This window comes from Ochotona curzoniae, unplaced genomic scaffold (genome assembly GCF_017591425.1).
Source record: "Ochotona curzoniae isolate NIBS_2020 unplaced genomic scaffold, NIBS_Ocur_1.0 scaffold_3208, whole genome shotgun sequence".
Lineage (NCBI taxonomy): Eukaryota > Metazoa > Chordata > Mammalia > Lagomorpha > Ochotonidae > Ochotona > Ochotona curzoniae.
In genome coordinates, this window is record NW_024467106.1 from 10,546,216 (window position 1) to 10,572,723 (window position 26,508).

The 26,508-nt window shown below is 39.7% G+C and overlaps 1 protein-coding gene across 2 annotated transcripts in view; it reads left to right on the top strand.

Moving 5' to 3' along the window:
* The window catches only part of C5 (complement C5), a 71,136-nt gene that overhangs the window by 7,476 nt on the left and 37,152 nt on the right, over positions 1–26,508 (top strand). For both annotated transcript variants that reach the window (XM_040963134.1, XM_040963133.1), the window contains 15 exons: positions 675–766; positions 3,323–3,405; positions 5,621–5,711; positions 7,259–7,373; positions 9,796–9,922; positions 12,061–12,176; positions 13,632–13,817; positions 15,041–15,244; positions 17,101–17,310; positions 17,434–17,583; positions 19,662–19,791; positions 21,376–21,438; positions 22,472–22,669; positions 24,696–24,786; positions 26,143–26,216. In XM_040963134.1, the coding sequence (XP_040819068.1) occupies positions 675–766; positions 3,323–3,405; positions 5,621–5,711; positions 7,259–7,373; positions 9,796–9,922; positions 12,061–12,176; positions 13,632–13,817; positions 15,041–15,244; positions 17,101–17,310; positions 17,434–17,583; positions 19,662–19,791; positions 21,376–21,438; positions 22,472–22,669; positions 24,696–24,786; positions 26,143–26,216 (1,930 nt within the window). The remainder of the gene's footprint in view (positions 1–674; positions 767–3,322; positions 3,406–5,620; positions 5,712–7,258; positions 7,374–9,795; positions 9,923–12,060; positions 12,177–13,631; positions 13,818–15,040; positions 15,245–17,100; positions 17,311–17,433; positions 17,584–19,661; positions 19,792–21,375; positions 21,439–22,471; positions 22,670–24,695; positions 24,787–26,142; positions 26,217–26,508) is intronic.

Sequence of the window (26,508 nt, forward strand, 5' to 3'; positions counted from 1 at the left end):
AAATATAAAACTTAAGGGGGGAGCATGAAAATTGTCATTTTCATATGTAGCCATTATCAAACTCAAATATAATAGATGTATTGTACATTCACTGAGTGGCTAAAAAATACAAATGAACATCTATAAGAATCAGATTCTGAAATCCATAAAGAATCCTAAGTGTTTGGTTTATTTAACTGTCAGGTTGTTTCTCTTTAACTTTTATGGATTTTTTAAAAGCTGTATAATAGAAATTTGAATCCCTTCTAGATATTGAGGAGAGATGGAGAAGGTTCCAAAAAGGGAAAGAGAAATGACTAAAATGAACAAGATTTGCCTTCTCTGATATTTAATTGATCCTCCTCCTTCATATTGAATTTGAAGATATTTTTGTAGACCCAAGACTGTGTAATCAGTTAACAACCGTGAGATGTGGTTCCTGTGCTCTAGTGGTTGTTATGATTTGAAAATGTTCCCTTTCACGCATGCCTGCTTGCCTTCCACTTTTCCACTAATCTGCCATGAAATGAATCAGGATGAAGTCCTGACAGTGATCAGGGCCATGCTGTTGGACCTCCTAACCCCTGTGAATGTGAGCCAGAATAAATCTCTTCTCTTTCTAAATGACCCAGTTGCATATACATTGTTACAGCAAGCAAAACCAAACTAACTAACCAGTTTGTTTTTATTGAAAGGATCCTGAAGGATCAGAAATTGACATGGTGGAAGAAACTGATTATACTGGAATCGTCTCTTTTCCTGACTTCAAGATTCCATCGAATCCTAAGTATGTAAAAAAGTATTGGTTAGTCAAGTTTCCTCTACAAAGCCCATCTGCTTTGTTGTGAAACAAATGTTCAGTTAGAGGGAGCCATCTAGTGATAGTAAAAAGTGTCATGCATGTATGTAGGTAAACTTTAAATCTAGAGAGGTATTAGGTCCAGTTCCTGGGCAATAATAAATAAACAAGATAAAATAATAAAATAAAATAAAAATCCCATTCATTCCCACACTCTCTCCATTTCTTCCATTTGTCCTCATGAGAAAAGATTTAAGAACATCTTTAAGCAGGATTTGCTATAAACATATAGCAAACATATGCCCGGTGAGTACAAATTGTAATAGAAATGAAATATACAAGCTAGAAATGAAGACTGCAGTCCCTGCCTTCAAAAAATTTGTGATAGAGCAGGATGAAGAAGATAGAAGATAGGAATAAGACATGGGCACCTGTAAGTGGCTACCATACAATCTTAAAGCAAAATCTGTTACAACGTTCCTTTTTCCTCTACCCTCTATAAAGGCGTCTATAGTTATTTCACTGTTACATTTTTTTCTGAAAATTTGAATTGAAATTGGAGGGTTTAGACAATCTGGATAATTTTAAAAGTATAGACTTGAAAGTACTACATGCTGTATAGAACAGCATGGAATCCATTGTTTTAGTACTGTGGTCATTTCTTCAACTTTATCTTCTGCCTGTTGCCATGTGGAATGGTGTGTGTCATGTCCAGTATTCATGTACCTCTGTGCCTTTGCCCATGCTGGTCCCACTGCTCAGAGGCTGGTTCTTCACAAAACTGGCTTATTTGCATCTTTTACGACTCAGAGTAAATGAAGTCTTTTCCAACAGGCTCCCACTGTATGCGACCTAAGGTGGTCCTCTCTTTTTCTCTCCAGCTAAACACCATAGATATCTTCTTCACTTATTACAGTCATGTTTATGTATTATTTATTTGCTTGCCTTTTTATTCCCCACTAGATTATAACCTCCTGAACAGTGATACCCAATTGGCATTGCTCATTTGTTGTGTCTCCAACACGTCAACACCATGAACACTTGATCAGTATTTGTTCAATTGATGATGATGATGATAACCGTAACATTAGCATTTATTGATTCTGTGAGCAATCTGCAAAATAGATATTGGTTCTCCCATTTTACAACCTAGGTTAAGTAACTTCCCCAAATGAAACCTGACAGAAAATTAAAAGTGGGAGGTTTGAATTCTCTTGGACAAAGTATTGCTATGACTCAAGGGTTTTTCTGTACTTTTTATTTTTTGTTTCCAGTAGTTATCTGGTACTCAGTAAGTATTTCTGAGTGAAGCTTGTTGACAAAATGATCTTCCTCCTTTTTTTTTTTTTTAAAAAAAAAAAGTACACTTTGTCTCCAGCCACAACTTCATTTATGTAAGGTGTTAATTTTATCATCCAGGTAAATACTTGACATGTTATATTTTCCTAGACACATTATTATAGACATTCTACTATAGTGTGGGTTTTAGGATTATGTAAGTATTAAGGTTCCATCATGTAAACCCTCTAGTAACCTAAACTTTTAAAACATATAATTACTATTTTTTAAGTTTTATGACCCAATTCCATAGGCTGTGGCATTTTCCGTACCCCCTCTCAAAATTCCTTCTCCCTCTCCACTGATTTCCCCTATATTATTACAATAGTCCTTCATAAGTGGTCATAAGTCCATCATTCTACTTTTTTTTAAAGTGCATCCTGACATTGCAGGTATGAACAACGGCAGAGAGTCCAGCATCCTATTGTCAACACATATTTAACAGTTTCATTGAAAGTCCATCCTTGATTTGAAAGTAGAGATGAATACTGCATTGTAGCTTCACATCTGGATGTGATAGTTTCAATTACTTAATTACTATCCATTCCCTTAAATGAAAAGCCATAAGCCAAAATCAACAACAGAATAAAGTTGAAAATTTTACAATAACATGAAGTTAAATATCATGCTACTGAATGACCAATGTGTCGTTGAAGAAATGAAAAAGCAAGCAAAAAATTTCTTGGAGAAAATGATGCTATTGCATGACCTGTGAATCAGTGAAGAATTTAATAAGGGGAAAAAACTATTTTGAAGACATTAAAATAAAAACAAAAATATAAAAACCCTATGAGTTGCAGCAAAAACAGTATTGAAAGGGCTATTGATCTTGTATTTTGTAAGGCGGTTGTCTTATATCAGAGAGAATATATGAGAACTGTCTTTTGGGGATTAACTTATTTCACTGAGCATTATGGTTCCTTGTTGGGATCAAACATAAGCTTTTAAAATCTAAACTAATGATGACAGGAAGGTACAGTATCTACAATGAAAGTGCACTAAAAATGAATTATTGAACATTACCTTTTATTTTGGAACTGTCAGTTATTTCTGCTTTTTGCTTAAAAACGTGTCACATACAAAATATATTACTCAGACTATCCATGCGCATTATTTTCTCTTTAAAGCAAGAATGTATTTGATTTTCTTTGAGTAGATTGAATTTGCTTGACTACATCTGTAATTTCAAATACTTTGTTCCCACAGATATGGTGTTTGGACTATCACAGCTAAATATAAAGAGGATTTTTCAACAACTGGAACAGCATATTTTGAAGTTAAAGAATATGGTAATTTTTGATCATTAAAGAAGTCTACCTATAAAAAGTTAATGTCCTTGCAACAGTTTATTTTCATTAATGTACTTAATTAAAAGCTGCTTCTTTCTGATGCAACCTGTGGCTGTTGCTACAAGCACTGGTTGGGAAAAAGTCAGGTGGTCGTAGCTTGCATATCTAGATTCTAATTCCAGCATGCCCTTCCCTGTTAACCAGTCGCGATCAAGCGCACTGAATCTTTGGACTTGCTTGTGTATCATGACAGAGCTGAAAGCGCTAGTCTCTTAAGGAGTTGGGCTAATTGCAGTGTTTCCTAGAATTATAATTTTAGGAGAAAATTAGGGCAATCAGAAGAAAAAATTGAACCAAGCAAGATTAATAAATGGTTTCCTACAGTCTTACTACCAGTTAGTGATAGGACAAAGAAAATTCAGTTTCCTTACCCCTAGTCCAACACTGTTTTCTTTCTAGATCATAACTTCTTGATAATTTAATGAAAATGTAAGATATTCTTATTTTGAAATCAATAATATTAATGAACTAATAATTGACATATAGTTAATATTTCCATTTCTTTTAATAGTTTTCTAGAATATGTGTGTTCGGCTATTAAATTTGACTGTCTTCTCCCTGATGTCATGTTTTATTCCCTCAGGAGTCACAAAATGATACAGAAAGCAATACGTGTGCAGATTTTCAGAATTAACAAGGAAAATAATGACAAAACAAATTTGCTAAAATGAAACTCAGTCTTAAAGATTACAGGCTCCCCGTGGCATATAACCCTAACCAAGCTTCCTTCCTCCAGGTGTTTTTGCTACTTTGCAAGCCTTCGAGAATCCATTCACCTCTTATTTCTACAGCCACTCTCACTCATTCCTCACCAAGCTTCCTCTCAGCTGCTGCAAACCACTGTCTGCTTCCAAACTATTTGGCTTGAAATGACCCCAACCTTCAAATGGAAATCTTTCCATGTTTTTTCTCACTGAAGAGTCCCCAGCAGCTCTCTCTCTTTTTTTTTTTTTATTGCAAAATTAGAATCTTCTTGAATTCTTCCCATCGTCCCTCCCTCTTCGGTCTCATTTTATACCACCTCTCTCCTCTTTTCCCCCTAGTGCAGGTATTTGTGCCTGGGATCCTTCCATAACTCCTACACACTCTGCAAGTCTCAGCTCAAAGGGCATTGACTCAGAGCAGCTCCCCCCAGTGCCTCTTTCTTGGTTCGGATTCCCAAGATGTTGTATCAGTATTCATGACTACAGTTTAGGTGTTTACGTGTTGTTACATCTTTTCCTCCCTGCTTTCCTATGGGTTCATCAAGAACAGTTGTGTCTGTCTTGTTAACTAGTAGATCCTGTTGTCAGGCAGGTGCCTGCTACATTGCGAGCAAGGATGTGCTGTTTCCCAGCACCTCCTATCACGGTGAGAACGTGCTTGCTTTTTGTTAGCATAGCAACACAACCCAAAGCAACAGATTGCTTTGTCCTTTTATTTCTGGGCTTCGCTATCCATAACACATGTGAGTAGTATCTCAGTCAATTGTTCCACTTAGCCTGTCCACACATCAGGTTTATTTAATAATTTAGTTTTATATTAATTTTCATGCAGATTAATAAAATTAGAATCCATGTGAATTCATAGAAAAAACAGTGCCATTTTCTCCTAGATAGCCAATTTGCCAGAGACTAAGAAAAAAAAAATCCACAACTCCCTTTTTGTTCTAATTTTCCATTTTTTATTGGTATTCTTTCTTATAGTTAATAACAAAGTCTTTTTCACTAACATCTGAGTTCTGTGCTGTCATGTGAAGACTAGATGGATTTTATCTTACCAGACCAAAAAAATCGAAATGCTAAGTCAGAATTTTCCTTTTCTATTTTCAATTCATAAATCAAACAGATATTGTTTATTAAATAATTATTAGATGGGGAGATGGGAAATATATAAAGATAGGGAATGGTCGTTTGTGTACACTCCAGTGGAGGAAGTATTCTGTTACCTATAATGTTATAATCAAAATGCAAGTGATTGCCTCTGGGCGTAATAGAATGATGTGACCTCAGATGGAACAACAAGGCTAACCCAAGATGTTGCCCTGGTTGTCCCTGAAGATGACGACGATGATGATGATGAATATCTTGTTGATGTCACAGCTTGCCCAAGTATACTTGTTTGCTATGCTTTAAAAAAAGATCTCTAAATATTGTCTTTTCATTTTTATTTTCAGTCTTGCCACAATTTACTGTCTTGATAGAACCAGAAAGTAATTTTATTGGTTTTAAGAACTTTAAGAATTTTGAAATCACTATAAAAGCAAGGTAAGAAAGTTCCTCTTTTTTTCAATTTAACCAGCTATACTGAATGCCAACTAGTTTGAGGATAATTACCCAAAGTGAGATTTATGGTTTCTTAGCAGAGTTTTCCATGGCTTACTGTCGTTCACTTGCTTATTCTTATTTTAGTTATGCACTAACAAGAAAATGGTCTTAAAGGCCTAAACCCAGTGTGTATGTTCAGAAACCACTTTGAGTTAGAATACTTGTAGTGAGCTATTAAAGCCTTCACTCACCATTTTTCATGACTTACTAATTCAGCTAAATGCTGCCAAACTACTTGAAAAACAGTGCCTTAAAAAAAGAAAACCACACACATAACAATTTGCAACTCTGCTGAGCAGTTCTACTGATCTGAGCCATACTGACATCATCAGGGCACAGCCACATGGCTGCAGTCACATCTGGCAGTGACTGGCAGCTGGCCGGTGTTAAAGGATCTGGGCCATGTGTGTATGTCATCACTCCGCAGGCCAGCCTGGAAGGGCAGCAATGCTCACAGAGAAAGAATGGAAGCACGAGCATCCTCTGGGGACGTAGGCTAAGCACTTGGCACATCATCACATGCACTACTTTCCTTTTGCCCATGGCCACCCCACAAGAAGTAGATTCTTTCCATAACCTTTATGTGCAAGAGTCCACAAAGGCTGTGGCTCCGTGGAGAGGTGAAGCATCAGAATTAATTTTGCAACAAGCTGCTCTAAGAGGCTAGATCACTTGAAAATGACTACATAATGTAGCTATTACTAGCCAATTTAGATAATTACATGTGCCAAGCATTTAAGAACTCTGCATGTATCAGCACATTTAATCTTCATAACAACTCTACAAGGGAGAGGTACATGGTGTTGAAAACTTTGCGCAAGTTCACACAAGTGTGCACGGCTTCTCGGGTTCTGGATTTGACGCTTCTAGATGAAACACTGCTCTCTATCACTTCTCCCTTAGCATTTATTCTGGAAAACAGTGTTGTCACTTACTCTAAAGCAGAATGAAAGGTTTACTTGAGAGAAAATTATGGAAACCAGTGCTTATGATGGAAACAAATTATTGTCCAAGCCATGATCAAGGAAAAGTTTCTCTCTCTGTACAGTATTATTTGCAAGGTAGAAAGTTTACATTGTTCTTGCTCTAATTCTAAACCAAAATGGAAAGAGTTTAATTTTTTTTAGAAAGAAGTACTTTATAACAGTGCTATTGCGCATGCTCCTTTTAAAGACTTAAGATATTGTACTGAGAAACACCCCACCACTGTCGTGATCTGTGACAAAATAAAATGGCCCGAGAGGAAGAGCGTGGAGCTGAGCCCTTTCATCTCCCAACATCAGTTTTCCCATGTAGCACAGAGCGATACAAATCTGTTCATACTCTAGCTTTCTTATTGTGGTTCTGTGAAGATGGAATGTGATAGAAGGTGGAAAGCGCTTTAAAGCATATCAAGGGGGTTTTGTAACTTCAGATCGTTACCATGTTATCTGGAGCTCATTGTTGTAACCATATTAGCTAAATGATCTCATTGTATTGTTCAACAGATATTTTTATAATAAAGTAGTCTCTGATGCTGAAGTTTTTATCTTTTTTGGAATAAGAGAAGACTTACAGAATGATCAAAAAGAAATGATGCATAAAGCAATGATGAGCACAATGGTAAGATGTTAAGACACAGACACTTATGTCTGAAGGTGATGTGAGAAAGCCCCTGGTCCCATCCCTGGCTTTGCACAGACGTAGAACTTGCAGGGAGAGTCCTCTCTCAGCTTCCCATCGGCTTCAGGATAAACTCTTGCCAGTGTCTGCTTGCTGCCATTTTCTCGCCCTTCCCTCTTGTTGCTGTTTCTGTAACCTCTCCTTGTAGTTCTGCTGGCCTCCCCGGCTTTGTAGAACTATTGCCTCCACTTGGGAATGCTCGCTCATCCTGTCCCCTGTTGCCTCTTCGCTTCAGGCTAGGGCCTTCTCAATTGTTAAGTCTCAGTGGGCATGCCCTTTCTCTGTGGAGCTGTCCCAATTCCTCTAAACTTCGGTAGCTGGCCCTGCCCCAGGTCTCTCTGTCAGGAGCATTTCCCCCACTTTATGGCAGCGGCTCTCGACCAAGAATGACATTTGTGACTATTACAAAGGGGAATGAAGTGTTAGCGCCATTCTGTGAAAACAGACCCGGAGGCTGCTACACTCCTGTGATGAATGCATGGAACGACCCCTGCAACCAAGCAGCCTAACGTATAAAATGTCATCAAAGCCCAGGCTGACAAAACTGTCCTTTATCAGAACAGTTCATTTACTTATTGTTCACTCTGGACATTAAATTCCTTGTGATCTGACCTGTTCCGGTTACATGCCTGTAGACAGTATTGTCCCAGATTTAGTGCTAGAGGCTGCTGGAACCGAGATTAGAGCCATGTTCCATTTTCTTTTTTTTTCGGTATGCTTTATGCATCACCACAGATGATACAGGTTCACTTTTGTTCACTGTTTTAAAGTAATTCTTAACTTGTTTGATAGGGAGACAGAGACAGAATGATTCTCACATGTACTTGTTCACTCCCCAAATGCCCACAAGAGCCAAAGCAGAGAGCCAGGTTGAGGCTAAAAATTGGGACATTGAGCTGTGTCTCTCACCTGGGGGGCAAGTACTCACTACTTGAGCTGTCACCTGATGTTTCCCATGGTACTTCTTGGCAGGAAATTGAAATCAGGAGTTGATCTGGAACTGAAATGCGGACACTCTGATACAGAATGCAGATGTTCCAACAGTGTCTTTACCACTTTGCCAAGAGCCTGCCCCTCACTATTCAAATTCATTGCTTAGCCTCTGACTTGTACTTTTTATTTTTTAAAATGTATTTGTTTGTTTGAAAGTCAGAATCATAAAAAAAAAAAGAGGGAGAGAAAGAGGGAGGGAGAGAGACATCTTCTCCCTTTGGTTCATTCTCAGATGGCCATAACGGTCAGGGCTGAGCCAGGTGGAAGACAGGATCCAGGAGCTTCTTTAAGTTTTCTCACATGGATGACAGAGGCTCAAACACTTGAACCATCTTCTGCTGCTTCCTGGGAATAGTAGCAGGGAGCTGGATCCAAAGTGTAGCAGCCGGGACTCGAACTGGCACCCATATGGGCTGCCAGAGTTGTGAGCAGCAGCTTTCTGCACTATTGCATGACACTGCTGCCCTAGACTTTTTTCTTCAAAGGACAGTCTTATTTACTCAAGACAATTAAATGCCTTTTTAAAAATTAATATTTCTGCTCCAAACACTGTGATTCGGAGCAAAATAAAACAAAAAACTGTGTTTCCTTAAATCAGTTTTAGAAGAAAAGGGCCCAGTGCAGTAGCTTAATCGCTAAAGTCCTCGCCTTGCATGTGCTGGGATCCTATAGTGCACCGATTCTAATCCTGGCAGTCCCACTTCCCGTTCAGTTCCCTGCCTGTGGCCTGGGAAAGCAGTGGAGGATGGCCAAAAACCTTGTGACTCTGCACCTGTGTGGGAGACCCGGAAGAGGTTCTGGACTCCTGGCTTTGGATCGGCACAGCACCGGCTGTTGCAGCCGCTTGGGGAGTGAGTCATCGGATGGAATATCTTCCTCTCTGTATATCTGACTTTCCAATTAAAAAAAAAAAAGAGCAAAATAGGACAAAACCTGTTTTACTGTTCTGATTGTTAAATAAAATATTATGAGTTGCCTTGTATCCCTTTACCAAGGGTATAATTTTAAAGTAGTGCTTACATTTGGAAATAGTGAAATAGAGTTAAGCATTTTAAAACCCAACAAACCTTTAGTCAAGGACAGAAATAAGCTAAGAGGCCTGGAAAGATGGGTGGTGGCTCAGAGGTTAAAAGATAACATCTTTGTCAGCTAAGTACCAGAAAGATCTGCTGGTCCACCTGTTGTGTAAGACTCTGCCCCATCGATATACAAATAGGTTAGAAAGAAGCATTCGGGGCTCAGTCATTCCCTTCACTGGTGATGTTTCATCTTTCCTCCGACATTTGCCTGCAACATAGAGGTGCAGAGTTTGTTAATTTTTCATTGTGGATTCTGTGAAGTAACTCTTATGTCTTTCCCCTTTAAAAAGTTGACAGATGGAATTGCTCAAGTCACATTTGATTCTGAAGCAGCAATTAAAGAACTGTCATACAACAGTCTAGAAGAATTAAACAACAAGTACCTTTATATTGCAGTAACAGTCACAGAGGCCACAGGTAAGTGCCGTGTGTGTGTGTGTGTGAACTTTCTTTTGGAAATGACTGAACAGAATATTGACAGTATTCATACTCTCCATAGTTCTTTCATATTTTCTTTTCTTTCTTTATATCTTCAGTTATATCTTTATATCTTTAAAAACTGGGGTTGTGGAGCTCTGCCACTCTGCCACTGGGCTCCTGTTATCTCGAGTGCAGAGATGGGATAGCACTGCCCAATTGGTGTGCAAAGTGGTTCTGCAGGCTCTCTGGCTTAAACATCTGACACCCCAGTCCTGTCCATCAAACCCCAAATGGGATTGTATATGTAATGTAGTATGTAGGTAAAGGTAATATCATTATCTTTGTTCTAATTCCCATATCCGTGCGATGTTGGAGTTGAACTGCCTGTAAAGCCCTTTGCAGCTGTGTGATTCAGGAATTTTATCTGAAATGGAAGTTGATGATATGTCTCTAAGATGAATGTTAATGGAGGAGCCCACCCCGTAGGGTTACAGTGAGACTCAAAAAGCCAGTGGATGTAAGACAGTCTAACAGAGAGTGCCTGCAAGGCTTCCTCTTCTCCCCTTCTCTGCCCCTTCCTTCTGCTGGTCTGCTTCTCCCCTCCTCCTCTTCTCCTTCCTCTCATTGCTCCTCCCCTTCACTCTTCTAGTCCTCCTCTTCCTCTCCCCTCCTCTTTCCTTCCTTCCACTCATTGCCCTTATCCTCCCTCTTCTTCACAAGGGTCCACTTACTGTTTCCTCAGTATCTTGCCCAGGAATCTCAACCCCACACCTGTTGTTTTAAATACTGTTAATTACTCTTTTGTGTTGAGTGAAACTGTCATAGTTCTGACATGCCTTGATTACTAATGGTCCTTGTGTTTTCAGGTTTATATTGAACCCCCAACTAACCTTGGACAAGCAATTTTCTCACACTGAGCCAAATTTTTATGTGTAAACCAGTTGCTCTCCAAGATGGCTCTCGCCCTTTAAATGTGTCCTTCAGTGGTAGCAGAAGGAAGAATTCAGGGCATCATTGAGCTGTGAGCACCTTGAATATATTCAATAGATGCATATTACATGTTGGAAAATGAGAATATCTTTATACTCTATGCCCTACTTAGTTTTTCAACATTGTCTGAATTTTTTTTTCTTACTTTATTTTTTGCCCTCAACCAATTTCAAATTAATTTATCAGTATATATGAGGTATTACAAAGGATTGTCAAACAGGCAGGCTTGCAAATGAGAATGCACCCAGCAGTCAGAGGTGAAAGAGATGAACCAAGGAATCCATTGGAAGAAAGAATTCTGTACTTGGTCTAAGGAAAATTCTTTAATGCCTTCAGAGGAGGGCATGCTTCTGCACAATTTTGAGCAGCTAAAATGGGTGTCTTGAAGACAATCAGACTTGAGGGACTCTAAGTAGGATCTCAGGGGAAGGATGGTAGACAGGGGAAGTGGAGAACCTTTCTCAGCAAGGGCAGACCAGAAAGAGTGGAAAGCAAAGCTTGTAGAATACCAGATTATCCAGTTTAGCTGAAGGCGGAGGGGCGGGGGGTGGTGAGAATTAGGGATGTGGTATTGGGAAGGAGTTCGAGAGTTCTAGAACTGCATGTGTTATTCTTCATAGTTTAACTTGAGTTGATTATTAATAGTTTCAGCAGGATGGTAACACTGTTGTGTGGACCCAGAGAGTTCTCTCTGCAGCAAGCTCTTCCTCATTGTTGCAAACACTTTCCCTAATCCCTGCCCTTGTGTGGTCTCTGTAAGGCCCAATCTCTGCTCTACTCTCTTCCCTGTCTCCTCAATCTCTTGGGCACTTTCAACCAAATCACAGGCCATTATGAAAAGTGATGTCTCTTCCTGGTGCTCCTCTTTGGTCCAGTCTCACAGCTCTGCTTGCACAAGGGCATTGCTCCACGTGAGCCACGAATGTAAGGCCTTACAAACTCCTGAGACCTAAGCTCTTCTCCAGCTTGCCCCTCTGAACCATGAACCACACCCTACTCCTGCCAGTAGATGAGTGTGAACAGGAAGGGAGTGAATGGCTGAACATGTCTGTAGAGTCATATAAAGACAAAACAGATGTCCTTGCACATCATTATACTCCTAAAAATAAAAAAAAATGTCAGCATGTTGCCTGTCATTTCCTTAGGTGGATTTTCCGAAGAGGCAGAAGTACCTGGCATCAAATACATTCTCTCTCCCTATACGTTGAATTTGGTTGCTACTCCTCTTTTCTTGAAGCCTGGAATCCCCTACTCTATCAAGGTAGATGGGGAAGAAAAACCCCGCTGAAGATGTTGTCTGTTTATGCAAAGTACAGGGATGGCGAATAGGGGGCAGGGGCTGGGGAGGGCATCACAGTGAGGACTCACTCTGGAAGACCCGCTGCTGCGGACATAGACAGGACTGGAACTGCGCAGCAGCTGCCGCGGCACAGTCATTTCAACTGCTAGGACAAGTGCCAGCCTGTGTGAGATGTTCTATAAATAAAGACTGCATCTAATTATGTGGAAGTAAAATTGACACGTCTATACATTTTCTTAAAAAGATTTATTTATATTTGTTGCAAAGGCAGATATACAGGAAAGATCTTCCATCTCCTGATTCACTCCAAGTAGTCCCAAGGGCTGGAGCTCTCCTGACCCAAAGCCAGAAGCCTCCTCTGTGTTTCCCACGTAGGTGCAGGGTCCCAAGGCTTTGGGTCATCCTTGACTGCTTTCCCAGGCCACAAACAGGGAGCCAGATGGGAAGTGGAGCAGCTGGGACATGAACTGGCTCCCTTATGGGATCCTAGCATGTGCAAGGCGAGGACTTTAGTCACTAAACTACCATGACGGGTCCACATCTACAGTTTTAGAAATTCTATGATTTAAAATTATTTGGTGGCAGCTTCAAGTTCTACATTTAAAATGCACAATTTATTATTAACTGTAGGTAACTGGCTTTTTTAACAAAAAGATGTACCAAGCCCAAAGCAAACTTTAAATTGCTGTACCTTTTTATATGCATATACAGTGTGTAATATTTAATCACATAAAGTGCACATAGTAATGTATACTATATCATGTAAAATGTAACATTACATAGAATAAACATCTAAAATGTCTTTTATACATTTTATATCACATAGATTTGTAAAACTGATACACATAATACTCTATTCATTTAGAAAAGGATAAGAAATAGCTGTATCTCCTTATGTTTGTCATATCTAAAAGAATCATTCTCAGAAAAGATTGCCTCATGTTGTCCAGATACAATCCTAAATTCATCCAAGAAAACGTAGACGTTATATATAGCACAAGGCCATATCATAGCTACTGTTTGACTTAGCAATATTTATAAGTGGGGTTCAAATAGTTCATGGGGAAAAAAGAATGAAAAAACAAATTTCTTTTGGTGCAATAAATTTTAAAATTCATACACACCAAGAATCTTCACAAAGTTCATGGAAATGCTCATTATAAATATAAGGGATCTCATAAAAATTAAAACATCTTTTAATTTTACTTTTCCACAAAATTCTTGAAATACAGGAGGATACATTCCAGAATGATTTAACTAATGCAACCTTTCTGCTAGCTGAAAACAGATTTTTCTTTTCTGAATCAAATATAATTTATACTTTGTGGGGGGAGGAAGGAAAATTATTTCAGATTTGTTATGCTGTAAGAGAAGTGATGAGCTGTTGAAATGGATTTGGATTGCTCGGACACACAGGTGCAGGTTAAGGATACGCTTGACCAATTCGTCGGAGGGATTCCAGTAACCTTGAATGCACAAACAGTCGATGTCAACCAAGAGACATCCGACTTGGAGTCAAAGGAGAGTATAACGCGTCTCAGCGATGGAGTAGCCTCGTTTGTGCTTAATCTGCCATCTGGAGTGACGGCACTCAACTTTGACGTAAGCTAAATTCTCTTGCTCTGTTTTCTAGAACAACGTGTACTTTTCACCGTATGTTTTGGCTAGAACATAGAACAGATGTGGAAGGTTTTATACACAAGTCCAGAGAACAGTTCTGTAAGGTTACATCCAAAACAAATGAGTACCAGAGACAATCTGCCAAGCCACTGAATGGTTTCTTTAAAATGAAGGACTTAATTATTTCTCCCTACATCGATATAACTTCTATAGGTATTAGAATCCAGAAGCTCCAGTGAGCACCAGTTGTCGGGATAGCTTCTTTCCTCTCCCATAACCCAGTTTTTATTTCTTTTCAGTCACCAGAGTTCGAACATGAAAGCTTCCCTTTTTCCTAATGCACAAACCACTGTACCTCAGAGCTCAGTTAGCAGCCTTCTCTCCTGGAAGACAGTTTGAAGTTGTCGATTTCAGAAACAGGATGAGTCATTGGATAACACAGACGAGCAGATGCAGCATGTGTATATCCCCTGTTATCTATGAACACTTGCTAAACCCTGGACACATTTAATATCCATGCAGTCAGAATACAGGCGGAGAACACCTGCCATTTTATGGCTGAGGAAACAAATTCTAACCTCTCCTTTTATTACACTGTTTATTCAGTGGTCTAATTAGCGCTGAGATGTAAACTAATGTAAACCTGATGGAGTGTGAGCCATTAGCTCGATGGCCGTCTGTAGGTGGGTGGTGCTGCTGTGATATTATTTTTGCCCACCTGCACTTATAAACACCCCTCTATTCCACTACTTCATGATGAAATTAGGGCAACGGTCTGCAATGTTCATTCCCGGTCCTGGTCCCCCATCCTCAAGAACCGCTGATACCTTCCCATCATGTTCCTTCTCCCACCCCTAATTCCTGCCACCTCATTCTGAAGGAAAACCCCAGTTTACCGTGACATAACAGGAAGTGTGCTGATGTTTCTCCTAGAGCATCGTCTGTCTTTGTTTTACCAGGCTTTTCTACCATAACCCATAATCCCATTGTTGTTTTCTGTAGTCTTCATAAAATTTACTTGAGATCAGGACAGCTGTACAAACACTGGGGCGATAGATTTGCTGTTTTCTTTAGCGCTTGGTGCTGTGAAATTTCTAAAGTGAAAGAAAAAAAAAAGAATTTAAAAGATAGGTTTCACAGAAAGCATCACATGTTTTGTTGAGCTTTTGTTTTGTTTTTTTCTTTTTCTTTTTTTTTTTTTCCAGGTCAATACTAATGCCCCAGATCTTCCAGAAGAAAATCAGGCCAGCAAAACTTTCCAGGCAGTAGCATACTCATCTCTCAGCCAGAGCTACCTGTATATTGACTGGACTGAAAACTATAAAGCCTTGCTTGTGGGACAACATCTCAATGTGTTGGTTACCCCCAGAAGTCCATATATTGACAAAATAACTCACTATAATTACCTGGTAAATATTTTGATATATTTACATCTTATTCTCTCCACCTGGAGTATTTTCCTTTGCTTATAGAAAAACATTAGAATGACTTACATTTTTTAAAAATATTGCAAGGCAGAGTTACAGATGGAAGGAGAGAGGCCAAAGAGGGAGAGAGGTAACAGAAAAAAAGAGGGAGCTTCCATCTTCCCACCTGCTGGTTCACTCCCTGAAGAGCCACCGTGGCCAGGACTGAGCCAGACCACAGACAGCAGCCAAGAGCTAATTCCTGGTCTCCAGTGTGGGTACAGGAGCCCAAGCACTTGCACCATCCTCCACTGCTTTCCCAGGAGCATTAGCAGGGAACTGGATAAGAAGTGGAGCAGCCAGCACTTGAATTAGTGCCCACTTTGGATGCCAGCACTGTGTGTGGTAGCTTACCGTGCTATGCTACAGCACAGCTCCCAGAATGACTTCTTACATTTGTATTTACAAAGCAATTTTAGGAATATTATCTAATCTAATCTGCAGATTTTTCAGAAACTTTTGAGAGAAGGCATAATTGATTTGATCATTTCACAGATGAGGAAACCAAGCAACAGAGAGAGACCATGGCCACTGAATTCAGCAGAGGAAGACTACCTAAACCAGAGCCTCCAATTCCTGATCTAACAACTCCTTTCCTCATAGAGAGCTCATTGAAACCACCTCACCTCTGCTTAATGCATGCCAAACAGTGCACGCCTAGACCTAACTCACTGGCATGAAAAGGGGGACCCAGCTCCTGCTGGTTAAAGAGTCACACGATGCCTGAAATTGCATCACTGATATTAAGCAGAAGGCAGAGCAGTAAAAGCCCTGGTGAAATCTCGGAAGGAAGGTGCAAAGAAGGGAAAGGCATGAAAATCTTCCTGATACTGGCCAGCGAGACAGCCAAACTGGCGGTGAACATTTTGCAAGAAGAAATAAATAAAGGAATACCATAGAAAAATACTAAGCAATGAGGGATTAGAAAAATTGTTGCTGTGTACCCAAACTGTGTGTGTCTCTAAGGACAATTTAAGGGATCTGGGAAGATGTTTGGCTTCAAGTGATTTTCTTTTTTTAAGTCTAAGGCCTACAATTAGAATCTGGTCCATGACTTTAAAACTTAATCCCCAAATAAGACACACTCCCTGTCCTTGTTTGTTTGTTTGTTTGTTTTATCAATGAAACAAAGGTGATTGTAATAATAAGTGTGATGACTGTAAACAGTTTGGGGTTCAAGTTTTAGTTCTCTAATGTCCCAGTTATGTGCTTTTGAACTAAAGTCAGTGTGGCTTTTATTTAGTGCCTGGGTCTCAATTCACTTCATCGAGGCAATATTGCTGTGCTCTTGATGTGTTGTGTGAATTCAAGGAGTTATATAGGTATTAACATTCCCGGCAAACGGTGCACCCAAACATGTTATCTTTCATTTTCTTTAATATAGTTTTTGATCTAGCTCCAGACTCCATCCTGAAGCACAGATTTGGTATTCATGTTTTTTTTAAGATTTATTTTTATTGGCAAGTCATATATACAGAGAGGAGGAGAGACAGAGAGGAAGATCTTCTGTTTGATGACTCACTCCCCAAGCAGCCACAATGTCCAGAGCTGTGCTGATCTGAAGCCAGGAGCTTGGAGCCTCTTCCAGGTCTCCCATGTGGATGCAGGGACCCAAGGATTTGGGCCGTCCTCAACTGCTTTCCTAGGCCACAGACAGGAAGCTGGATGGAAAGAGTGGCTGCCAGGATTAGAATCGGTGCCCATATGCGATGCCAGCACATGCAAGGCGAGGACTTTAGCCTCTAAGCTACAGTGCCAGGCCCTTGTTATTCATTATTAATGTCATTGTTTATTTTTAGATTCTATCCAAGGGAAAAATTGTGCACTTTGGCACAAGGGAGAAACTTTCAGATTCATCTTATCAAAGTATAAACATCCCAGTGACCCAGAACATGGTTCCTTCAGCCCGTCTCTTGGTTTACTACATCATCACAGGAGAGCAGACAGCAGAATTAGTGTCTGACTCAGTGTGGTTGAACATTGAAGAGAAGTGTGGCAACCAGCTTCAGGTGAGACACAACTGGGAAATTACACTTGAGTTTTTATCTGAGTGAAGAAGGCTAAGGAAACAGATGCCTCTGCAAAGTCTTGCCTCATACAGTTCAACTTACCTTTATCAAATGCTCTTTCAGGTCCGTCTGTTTCCAGATGTGGATGCATATTCTCCAGGCCAATCTGTGTCTCTTAGTATGGAAACAGAGTCACGTTCATGGGTGGCCTTAACAGCAGTGGACAGTGCTGTGTACAGCGTTCAAAGGACAGCCAAGAAGCCCTTGGAAAGAGTTAAGTCCAGTAGTCTCCCCACTTATCCACACTTTTGTTTTCTGTCATTTCATTGACCTGTGGTCAACTTAGGTATATTAAATAGAAAATTCCAGAAGTGTACAACCCATAGGTTTTCAGTTGACCACCATTCTGAAAACTTTCATTGTTACACAAGGATGTGAATCATCCCTTTCTCCAACATATCCATGCTGCCCTGCCTGCTATTAGATGGACTGTAGTGTTTATAAACAAGGAATTTATATTTTACATAATGATCGCAAAGCACAGGAGTAATGATGCTGGCAATTTTATTGCAGTATGTTGTTATTATTCTGTTTTTTTTTAAGGTATTACTAATTTATTACTGTGCCTAGTTTATAAACTTCACCATGGTATATTTATAGGCAAAACAAATACCATAATATACTATTTGTCCTATCAGGGATCCCCTAGGGGTCTTGAAATATATTGCTCCATGGATAGCGCAGTATTTTTATGTGTTTCTGTTGTTGTTACAGAATGGAATGGCTCAGTGCATTGAGCGTAGGTTATAATCAAGGTAGTTATAGGGATGGAATTGAGGAAAGAGCTACTTTTTCATAATCTAATCAACATAGTGGTTCTTAAGAAAAGAAGTCACCTTCATGTTAGTTCCCAAAGTCCAGGTCACTCCTTTTTTAAGGTGTAGATTGTGGACTTCCAAACATATAACTGTGATATCAGTTACATTCATGGAGCAATAATTACATTCATGGAGGAGAATTTTCAGATTTGAAGCAGAGTAATGTTGGTAGTTGATATAGAAGCCCAAGACTGGATAGATAACCGTGTGTGTGTGTGTGTGTGTGTGTGTGTGTGTGTGTGTGTGTGTGTGTGTGTATTAAAAATCTCTGGCAAAGAAGAACTTGAAAATTTTCAATTTCCACTGATTTCCATTTTTTGCACTCTGCTGAGCTATCATTTTCTAGGCTTGAACTTATTTAAACAATTAAGAAAAAACTGAGAAACTATAGCTTAAGGGTGAGCATTTAACCTAGCAGTTAAGACACTGATATTGCATAGTAAAGTACCTGGGTTCAATTCCTAGCTCTGGCACCTGTCTGCAACTTTCTGCTAATGCAGACCCTGGAAGGCAGCAATGATGGCTTACTTAAGTGGGTTCCTACCACCCATTAGGAAGACTTGGGTAATGTCCTTGAATCCTGGCTTTGGCCCAAGCCTGCCCCTGGTCGTTTTGGGTACGTGGAAAGTAGAGCCCTAGGTGGGAGCATTCTCATATTCTCTCTCTCTCTCTCTCTCTCTCTCTCTCTCTCTCCCTACCAAATAAATAAGAACATGGGGGCAGGTATGTTACAGCAATGACATCTCCACTTGGGAAGCCTGCATCCCGCATCACAGGGCCTGGTTTCCATGCACACCCAGGGGAAGCAGATGATGGTTCAAGCACTTGGATCCTTGTCACCCACATGGGAAATGTGGATTGAGTTCTGGGCTCCAGGCTTCAGCCCAGCCCAGCCCAGCCCTGGTTGTGGTGGGCATTTAGTGAATGAAACAGTAAATGTAAGATCTTGCTCTGTGTCTTTCAAATAAAATTAAAATGAGTGACAAAAATACAGGTTAAAAATATTGAGGTGATGAGGCTAAAAATGTATCCAAAGGATATTTAAGATCTAAATTAAAACTTAAAGAAACTCCCCAGACAAGTTCTCACCTACTTAGAACTCTGAACCTTTCTGAAACACAGAAGAAATGTGCTCTTATTTTTCAGCAGCTTCAAAATTATGCACTTGCTAGTTCACTTGTTTGTTTTGAGCATTGTCTTGATTGTAGTATGTGCTATACCATGGTTCTGTTTCCAAGAGTATCTTCACAAAGCCTTTTGTTTCACACTCATTCTTGACTTAATTTCTGCTAGATGCACGAAAGGACAGGCTAAAAGAATGAAGTTGAGAAATGTGGGCTCTGAGCATTTGGTAAATGAACAGCTTAGGGTTTTCACCAAGACCCTAAATCATGTGACAACTAGTACATTTAGTTCTTTAGAGGAATGAATCACATATATGAGTAGGCTCAATGTTTTTGCCTTTCTAAACAGGTATTTCAAGCCTTTGAGAAGAGTGACCTGGGCTGTGGAGCAGGTGGTGGCCGCAACAATGCAGATGTGTTCCGTCTAGCTGGGCTTACCTTCCTCACGAACGCAAATGCAGATGACTCCCAAGAAAGTGGTAAAAATGCTCAGCATCTTTATCCTTGATTTTTCATTGATCATTCACCTCCCATCCCTTGTCATCACCCTTCTGTAATGTGCTTGTATACTAGTCTTACAAGGCCAGGACCATGTAACACATCTGTATAAAATGTTTCATTGACTGCAAGATAAAATATAAATTCTTTAATGTCATCCTCAAAGCTTCTCATGTTCTCCCCAGCTCTGTCTTTCAACCTGCTTTCCAACCTTGCTGTATGTTTAGCTTTTATGGGACCCAGTGTAAGTACTTGGGAAGCACTAGGGTATTTTGAATTTTTGAATCGTTGCCTACTGGGGCTACTTTCTCCTTAATTAACCTGGAGAAGTGAATGTAAGAGTCATCTCTATGAGATCTTCTTTTAGAACTGACCATTCTCTCTTTATTAAATGGGGAAGATATTCTAGGAGCTAGATTCTGTTCTAAGTAATGTAAGTAATAATAAGTAATTTGAAAGGCATAGCTAAAGAGAGACAGATATCTTCCATCTACCAGTTTGCTCCCTAAATAGCCGCAACAGCCCAGGCTGGGCCAGGCTAAGGCCATAATCTAGAAGCTTCTCTTGGGTCTCCTGCATGCGTACAGGGATTCAAGCACTTGGGCCATCTTCTGCTGCTTTCTCAGGCAGGGAGTTGGATCAGAGGTGGAGCAGCCAGGGATCAACTGGCACCCACGTGGAATGCCAGCATTGCATACACTATGATGCTAGCCCCCTCTTTTTCTTACTATTTATCTATTTTAATTTACTTGGAAGGCAGAGTGACAGAGAAAGAAACAGAGAGAGAAATGGAGACTTTGTATTGTCTGGTTCACTCCCTAAATTCCCACATTGGCCAGAGTTGAGCCAGGCCAAAACCAGGAGCTGAAATGCTATCTGGATAGCCCGTGTGGATGGTAGGTACCAAAGAACTTGAGCCATTACCAGATGCCTCCCAGGGAATGCATCAGTATAAGCTCAACTAGAAGTAGAGATATTGAGCTTTGCACCAGGGTTCCAGAGGGAAGGCAACAGCCAAGCAGCTGCACCGCTGTGTCTGCCACCGCCACTGCGCATTCTTGGGCTGTGTTACCTCTTGATTCACCTGCTTCACTGTGAGCTCTTCAAAGGTGACATCTTATTCTCCTTCTCTCTATAATTTCAAAGATATTCATGTTCATACTTCATATTGTGACTCACAGCATGTTTGTAATATAACAGAAAGAGCCTGTAATAAGAAAATAGCATACTCAACAGAAACTTATTACTCCACATTCTTAGGTGTTTCTCAGTACTCAGTGAGTCAAAGAGGTGCAGGATTCAAAACCGAATTCAGATGAAACAAATCAAGCTGCATGACTCTAGATGCCGAGTACCATTAAGATCAAGCAGAGAACACTAAGATGAGCGGTACTAAATGCCCAACCACAAAGAGGCTCTCATGTCCCTGTATTGAATGACTGACTTGGGGATTAATGCTTAATTTCATGAATACTTAAGTAATTTCATGAAACTAATTTTTTACGGTTTTTATCTTCTTTCTCTCCCTTTTTTTTTAATCCCTCGCTCTCTCTTTTTTTTAACAGATGTACCTTGTAAAGAAATCCTCAGGCCAAAAAGAACACTCCTAGAGAAAATAAATAAAGCAGGTACTCTCAGATTTCATTTAATTGTAAGAAGAGTGTGGTCATTTTCCTCATAAGAGGGAGAAAGTAAAACTCTGTGTAATTTCCCCCTAATTCCAATATGATGGGTGAAAAGAAAGGAAGAAACGGATGTCTACTTCACCTCCCTCAGAAGGTCAATCCAGTTCATTTGCCAAACCTTTAATTGGAAGAAAATAGGTCTTTATTAGTTTTATTTCTAGAATATAAAATATTAACCTTTATTTGTCACAAGCTTCATCTGGTAGTCAAAAATCATATTCTTTCATGCTGATAAAATTCACAATCTAATAAACTTTAGCATATATCTAGAAATCAGTTTCTTCTTCTACTTTATATATTTAACAAGCCAATAGCATTTGGGTATCATTTTGAAAATAGGTATAAAGGAAATTATTTTAAAAGAATTATTTCAATGGTAATATGATCATAGGTCATGTTATAGTAAAGAACACCATACTGGAGTCAATGACCTGTGTCCAATTAATAATTATTATTAATAAGATAATATTTGGATAAGAGTTATTTTAATTTTGAGCTTAATTTTAAATTCTAGCCATTTGGAAAAAGAGGAGCTGCTTAATCTTTACAACTTTAGATGAGGCTACTCCTGAACTCCACACCCCACATGTTAAGAAATGTTTGGAAAAAATAGCATTACATAGAGCTTGAAAAAGGAAATTCTTGAATCGTGTTGAAAGCTGTGTTCAAATACTTGGAAGATTCTTGGATATTTAACTTATTTTACTCAGAGTATTGCCCCTAGTTTGCTAGTTTCAAGATATAGCATGAGTATTTGGCTTTCTTGTAGGAAATCCTTTAGCCATGAAAGGTGACTTAGAATGAAACATTTGATGAGGTCACGTTTTCACCTTTGCTGGAGCCGGCTGGTCAATTAATTCGCCAGGGCTGTGTTGGGGAAGGGGAATCATCTGGCCGTAGAATTGTGATTTCTACCCAGTCTGAGATGTGCTGACTCTAGGTATAATCTCAGGCATTTTTATGATAATTTTTCCAGCTGCTAAATACAAACATAAAGTGATAAAGACTTGTTGTTATCATGGAGCCTACCTTAATAAAGATGAGAGCTGTGAGCAGCGAGCGGCCCGGATTACAGTAGGCCCAAAGTGCGTCAACGCCTTCAATGAATGCTGCATCATCGCGACAGAGTTCCGTGCTAATATGTCTCATAAAAATATCCAACTGGGAAGGTTACGTGAGTCTGAGCTTTTCTAGAAGAATTCTGCTTGATAATGAAGAATCTTGTGTATTTTCATGCTGTTAAGAAATGCAGTTTTCATACTTGGTTTAAAATTGAAGGGAGAAAAGAAAATTTGGAAATACCCACCAGGAAAAAAAAAATGTCCTTTTTAGCAATCGCTGTTATGCTAACTATAGAACAGAATGCATAAGTCTGGAGTCAACACCCAGTGTAAATGGAAAGCCAACTCGTTCTGTAAGTCTAGGCATCTGTCCTCTCTGACCCTGGAGCAGGAAGAGTCTGCTGCTGCTGACTCAGCCTGACAGATGCTGGATGTGGTCCCCCTCTCCCCTCCCCCCACGTTCTTTCCAAGATGTTCCTGGATGGGTGGAAGGCTTTCCTAGGTGTGGAATTCCTGCCTGAACCTAATCACGGTTCCCTTGGTGAAGGGCAGATGTGATTTCCCTAAGCTGTCCCCAGTAAGAGGGCTGGACTCACTCACTCATCAGGTTACCAGACAATGGCAGGGCTTGCTTCCTTGCTCCAACACACAGAAGTGTCCAGTTTTCTTCTGACCCTTATACACACGTAGGCTTGTGTCCACCCAATGTCTTTTAACACTCAGGCCTCAAGAGAAGTAACCCATAATCTTGTGTGGATAGCATCTTCTGTATTTTCTTTAAAGCTGATATACAAGTCTTTTTTCTTGAAGTAAATGCAAATAAATGACCAAGTTAAGACTAAAAATTACATGAAACCTCCCTAATTCTTATTTATTTTTCTAAGATTTATTTTATGTATTTGAAAGACATTAGACATTTTTAGACATTAGGTACTTATTAGACATTATTATTAAACATTAGAAAGACATTTATTTGAAAGACATTACAGAGAGAGTGAAGAGATGGAGAGCTCTATGACCACAATGGCTGGAACTGGACCACGCTGAAGCCAGGAGTTTCATCCAGGTTTCCCATGTGGGTGGCAGGGGCCCAAGGACTTGATCCATCCTCCACTGCGTGCCCAGGTGCAGTAAAAGGGAGCTCCATTGGAAGTAAAGCAGCCAAGATTCGAACCAACGCCCATATGGCATGTGAGCATTACAGATAGCATCTTTAAAGATTTATTTTTTTTTAATTTTTATCGGAAAGGCGGATATATAGAGAGGAAAGACAGAGAGGAAGATCTTCCATCTGATGATTCACTCCTCAGGTGGCTGAGACGGCTGGAGCTGAGCCAATCCGAAGCCAGGAGCCTCTTCCAGGTCTCCCATGTGGGAGCAGGGTCCCAAAGCTTTGGGCCGTCCTCGACTGCTTTCCCAGGCCACAGGGAGCTGGATGGGAAGCGGGGCTGCCGGGATTAGAACCGGTGCCCATATGGGATCCCGGGCATGCAAGGCGAGGACCTTAACCACTGTGCCATTGCGCCAGGCCCTGCAGATAGCATCTTAACCTGTTAGGCTACAACATCAGTTCCTCACCCTACTTTTTAATACAACTGCAATTATATTAGAATTATGTCATAATCAATATCTGTATAATCTCAGGAATACATAACAGTTAAAATTAAAAACAATTACTTGGGAGACAGAGAAAGAACATGCTTTCCCATCTATTGGATCACTCCCTAAATGCTTACAACAGTCAAGCTTGGCTAGTGCCCAAGTCAGGAGATGGAAACTCAATGCATGTTTCCCAGGTGGATGGCTATAGCACCCAATTATCTGAGCCGTCACCCCTGGCTGCCCAAATCTTCAGTAGTAAGAAGCTGGAGTCAGGAGTTACAAGCATCTTAACCACTAGGCTAAATGCCTGCCTTTGAACATTTAACACTTTAAGAAATAAGTGATTAAAGATATGTTTATACTTTGCTTTATTGATGCTATTAGTGGGGAAACCTTAAGGCGTTTATAGAACTAAACACAATATTTTACTGATTGTTCAGAAAAATGCTTGTTATCAATTAATGACCATATTTAACAATTCAGCTGTAAGTAGAATATATGTTGTTTTCCTATAACTGAATTTGCTATTTTTACCAGATACGATGCCCTTGTTACCAGTAAATAAGCCAGAAGTCCGGAGCTATTTTCCAGAAAGCTGGTTGTGGGAAGTTCATGAGGTTTCCAGAAGGTATTGTACTTTCAGTGTTCCTCTGAAAAGCATGTGGAAAACGCAAGTATCATCTGCCCATTTCCCAATAGTTGCTTACTACCGAGGGGTTAAGATGATCCTACAGTTTGCTCAAGTTTGTTTTGTTTGCTTCATGCTTTTATTTTGCTCTGGTTATTGGTGAAAGAAGGTACTATTTTATTGTACTATTTTAATTTATTTCACTTTAGCACGCATTCACTGCACACAACTATGTGTATAGACTATATCAAATAGCCGGTTTCATCCTAGAATAGCTGTACTCTAAGACATTTATAAAACAAAAAGAAAGTTTCTTGAGCTCTTTTCTTACTAAAGCCTTTTATTCAACACATTTTTGTGGACTGTATCCGCTATACCAACAGTGAAGGCTCTTGATTCCTCGAGCCTCTTGCTTTGGAGGTCGGCTGCAGATATTGGCTTTCCGATAAAACTCCAGGTACCACATCCAGAGCCTCTTGGATCATCCTGTCCTGACCTTCCTCTGTCCCTGGTCATTCTTCCTCCACCCTTGTCCATTTCATCTGACACTGTTCATTAGCTGGAACTTTCACTGGTAAAGCTTTTTAGCATCCTACCCTGTCTGATTGAGTTCGTTCCCTCTCAATTAGCCCTGACGCGTGAATCACACAGGACCTTATGGGCCTGTTGGCTTGCCTGTCTCCCACGTGGTGTTTGTTACTCAGCTTTCTGTCTTATGTGCAGCACCTGGTTGAGGATCCCTTTTGTACAGAGTCAAAAATAAGTGTATTGGATGAAGGCACACTGCCACTGAACCCTCTTAGTGACTTAGTGATCCAGTCATTACGACATAGCAAAATGTATTTATGCCATTATTTCTTCCACTAAACTGTAAGTTGCTTGAAGTCAAGACTGTATCTTACTAGTGCTATATGAGCAGTATTTGGCTTTAGCACTGACACAATTGATGGACTATAGTAATAAATAAATACATAAACTTAATTGTGATCAGAAATTATTGGTTGTATAATTTTTATGAGCAATGTTAAGATTCCTGACTTTGCATCCTTATTTTAGAATGAATACATTTTGTTTTGTTTTGTGTGCTTCAGTTTTTGCGATGTTTTAAAAGCATCCTTCTAAACTTGAATTCTCATGATGCTGGTGCAATAACTGAAAACACAGGGGATAGAGTTTTGCCAAACATCTTTCTTGATGTGTTTTTCCCTAATGCTTATTACAATTTTGTCTTGTGATTTTTTTTCTGTCTCTCTACTATGACATAATATGAAGCAAAAATGCAGTTAATGGTTACTGTGTTAGAGTGGGTTCATCAGTATCCCACTATATTATAATATCAACATTTTTAACTTACAGAAGCCAGTTGCAGCTTGTGCTACCTGATTCTCTAACTACGTGGGAAATTCAGGGTGTCGGCATTTCGGACAGTGGTGAGCAAGCTTATGTTATATACTCACTTAAGGAGTAACCTAATTAACAAGATATAGCGACCATTGTCTACTTAGCTTACCCATGACATACATCAAACATATTTTAAAATATTCTTTTTAATATATTACCAGAAGGCTTAAATATAATCACATACATTTTACAGCCTGTATCTCTACTTCTTAATAAAAGATGGACTCCCAGTGAAAGTGTTACATATATCTTGGTTGGACTGCTGGACTTTCTACCATTCTCTATACCTACAGTGTCAGGATGCACTTACATAGCAGGATG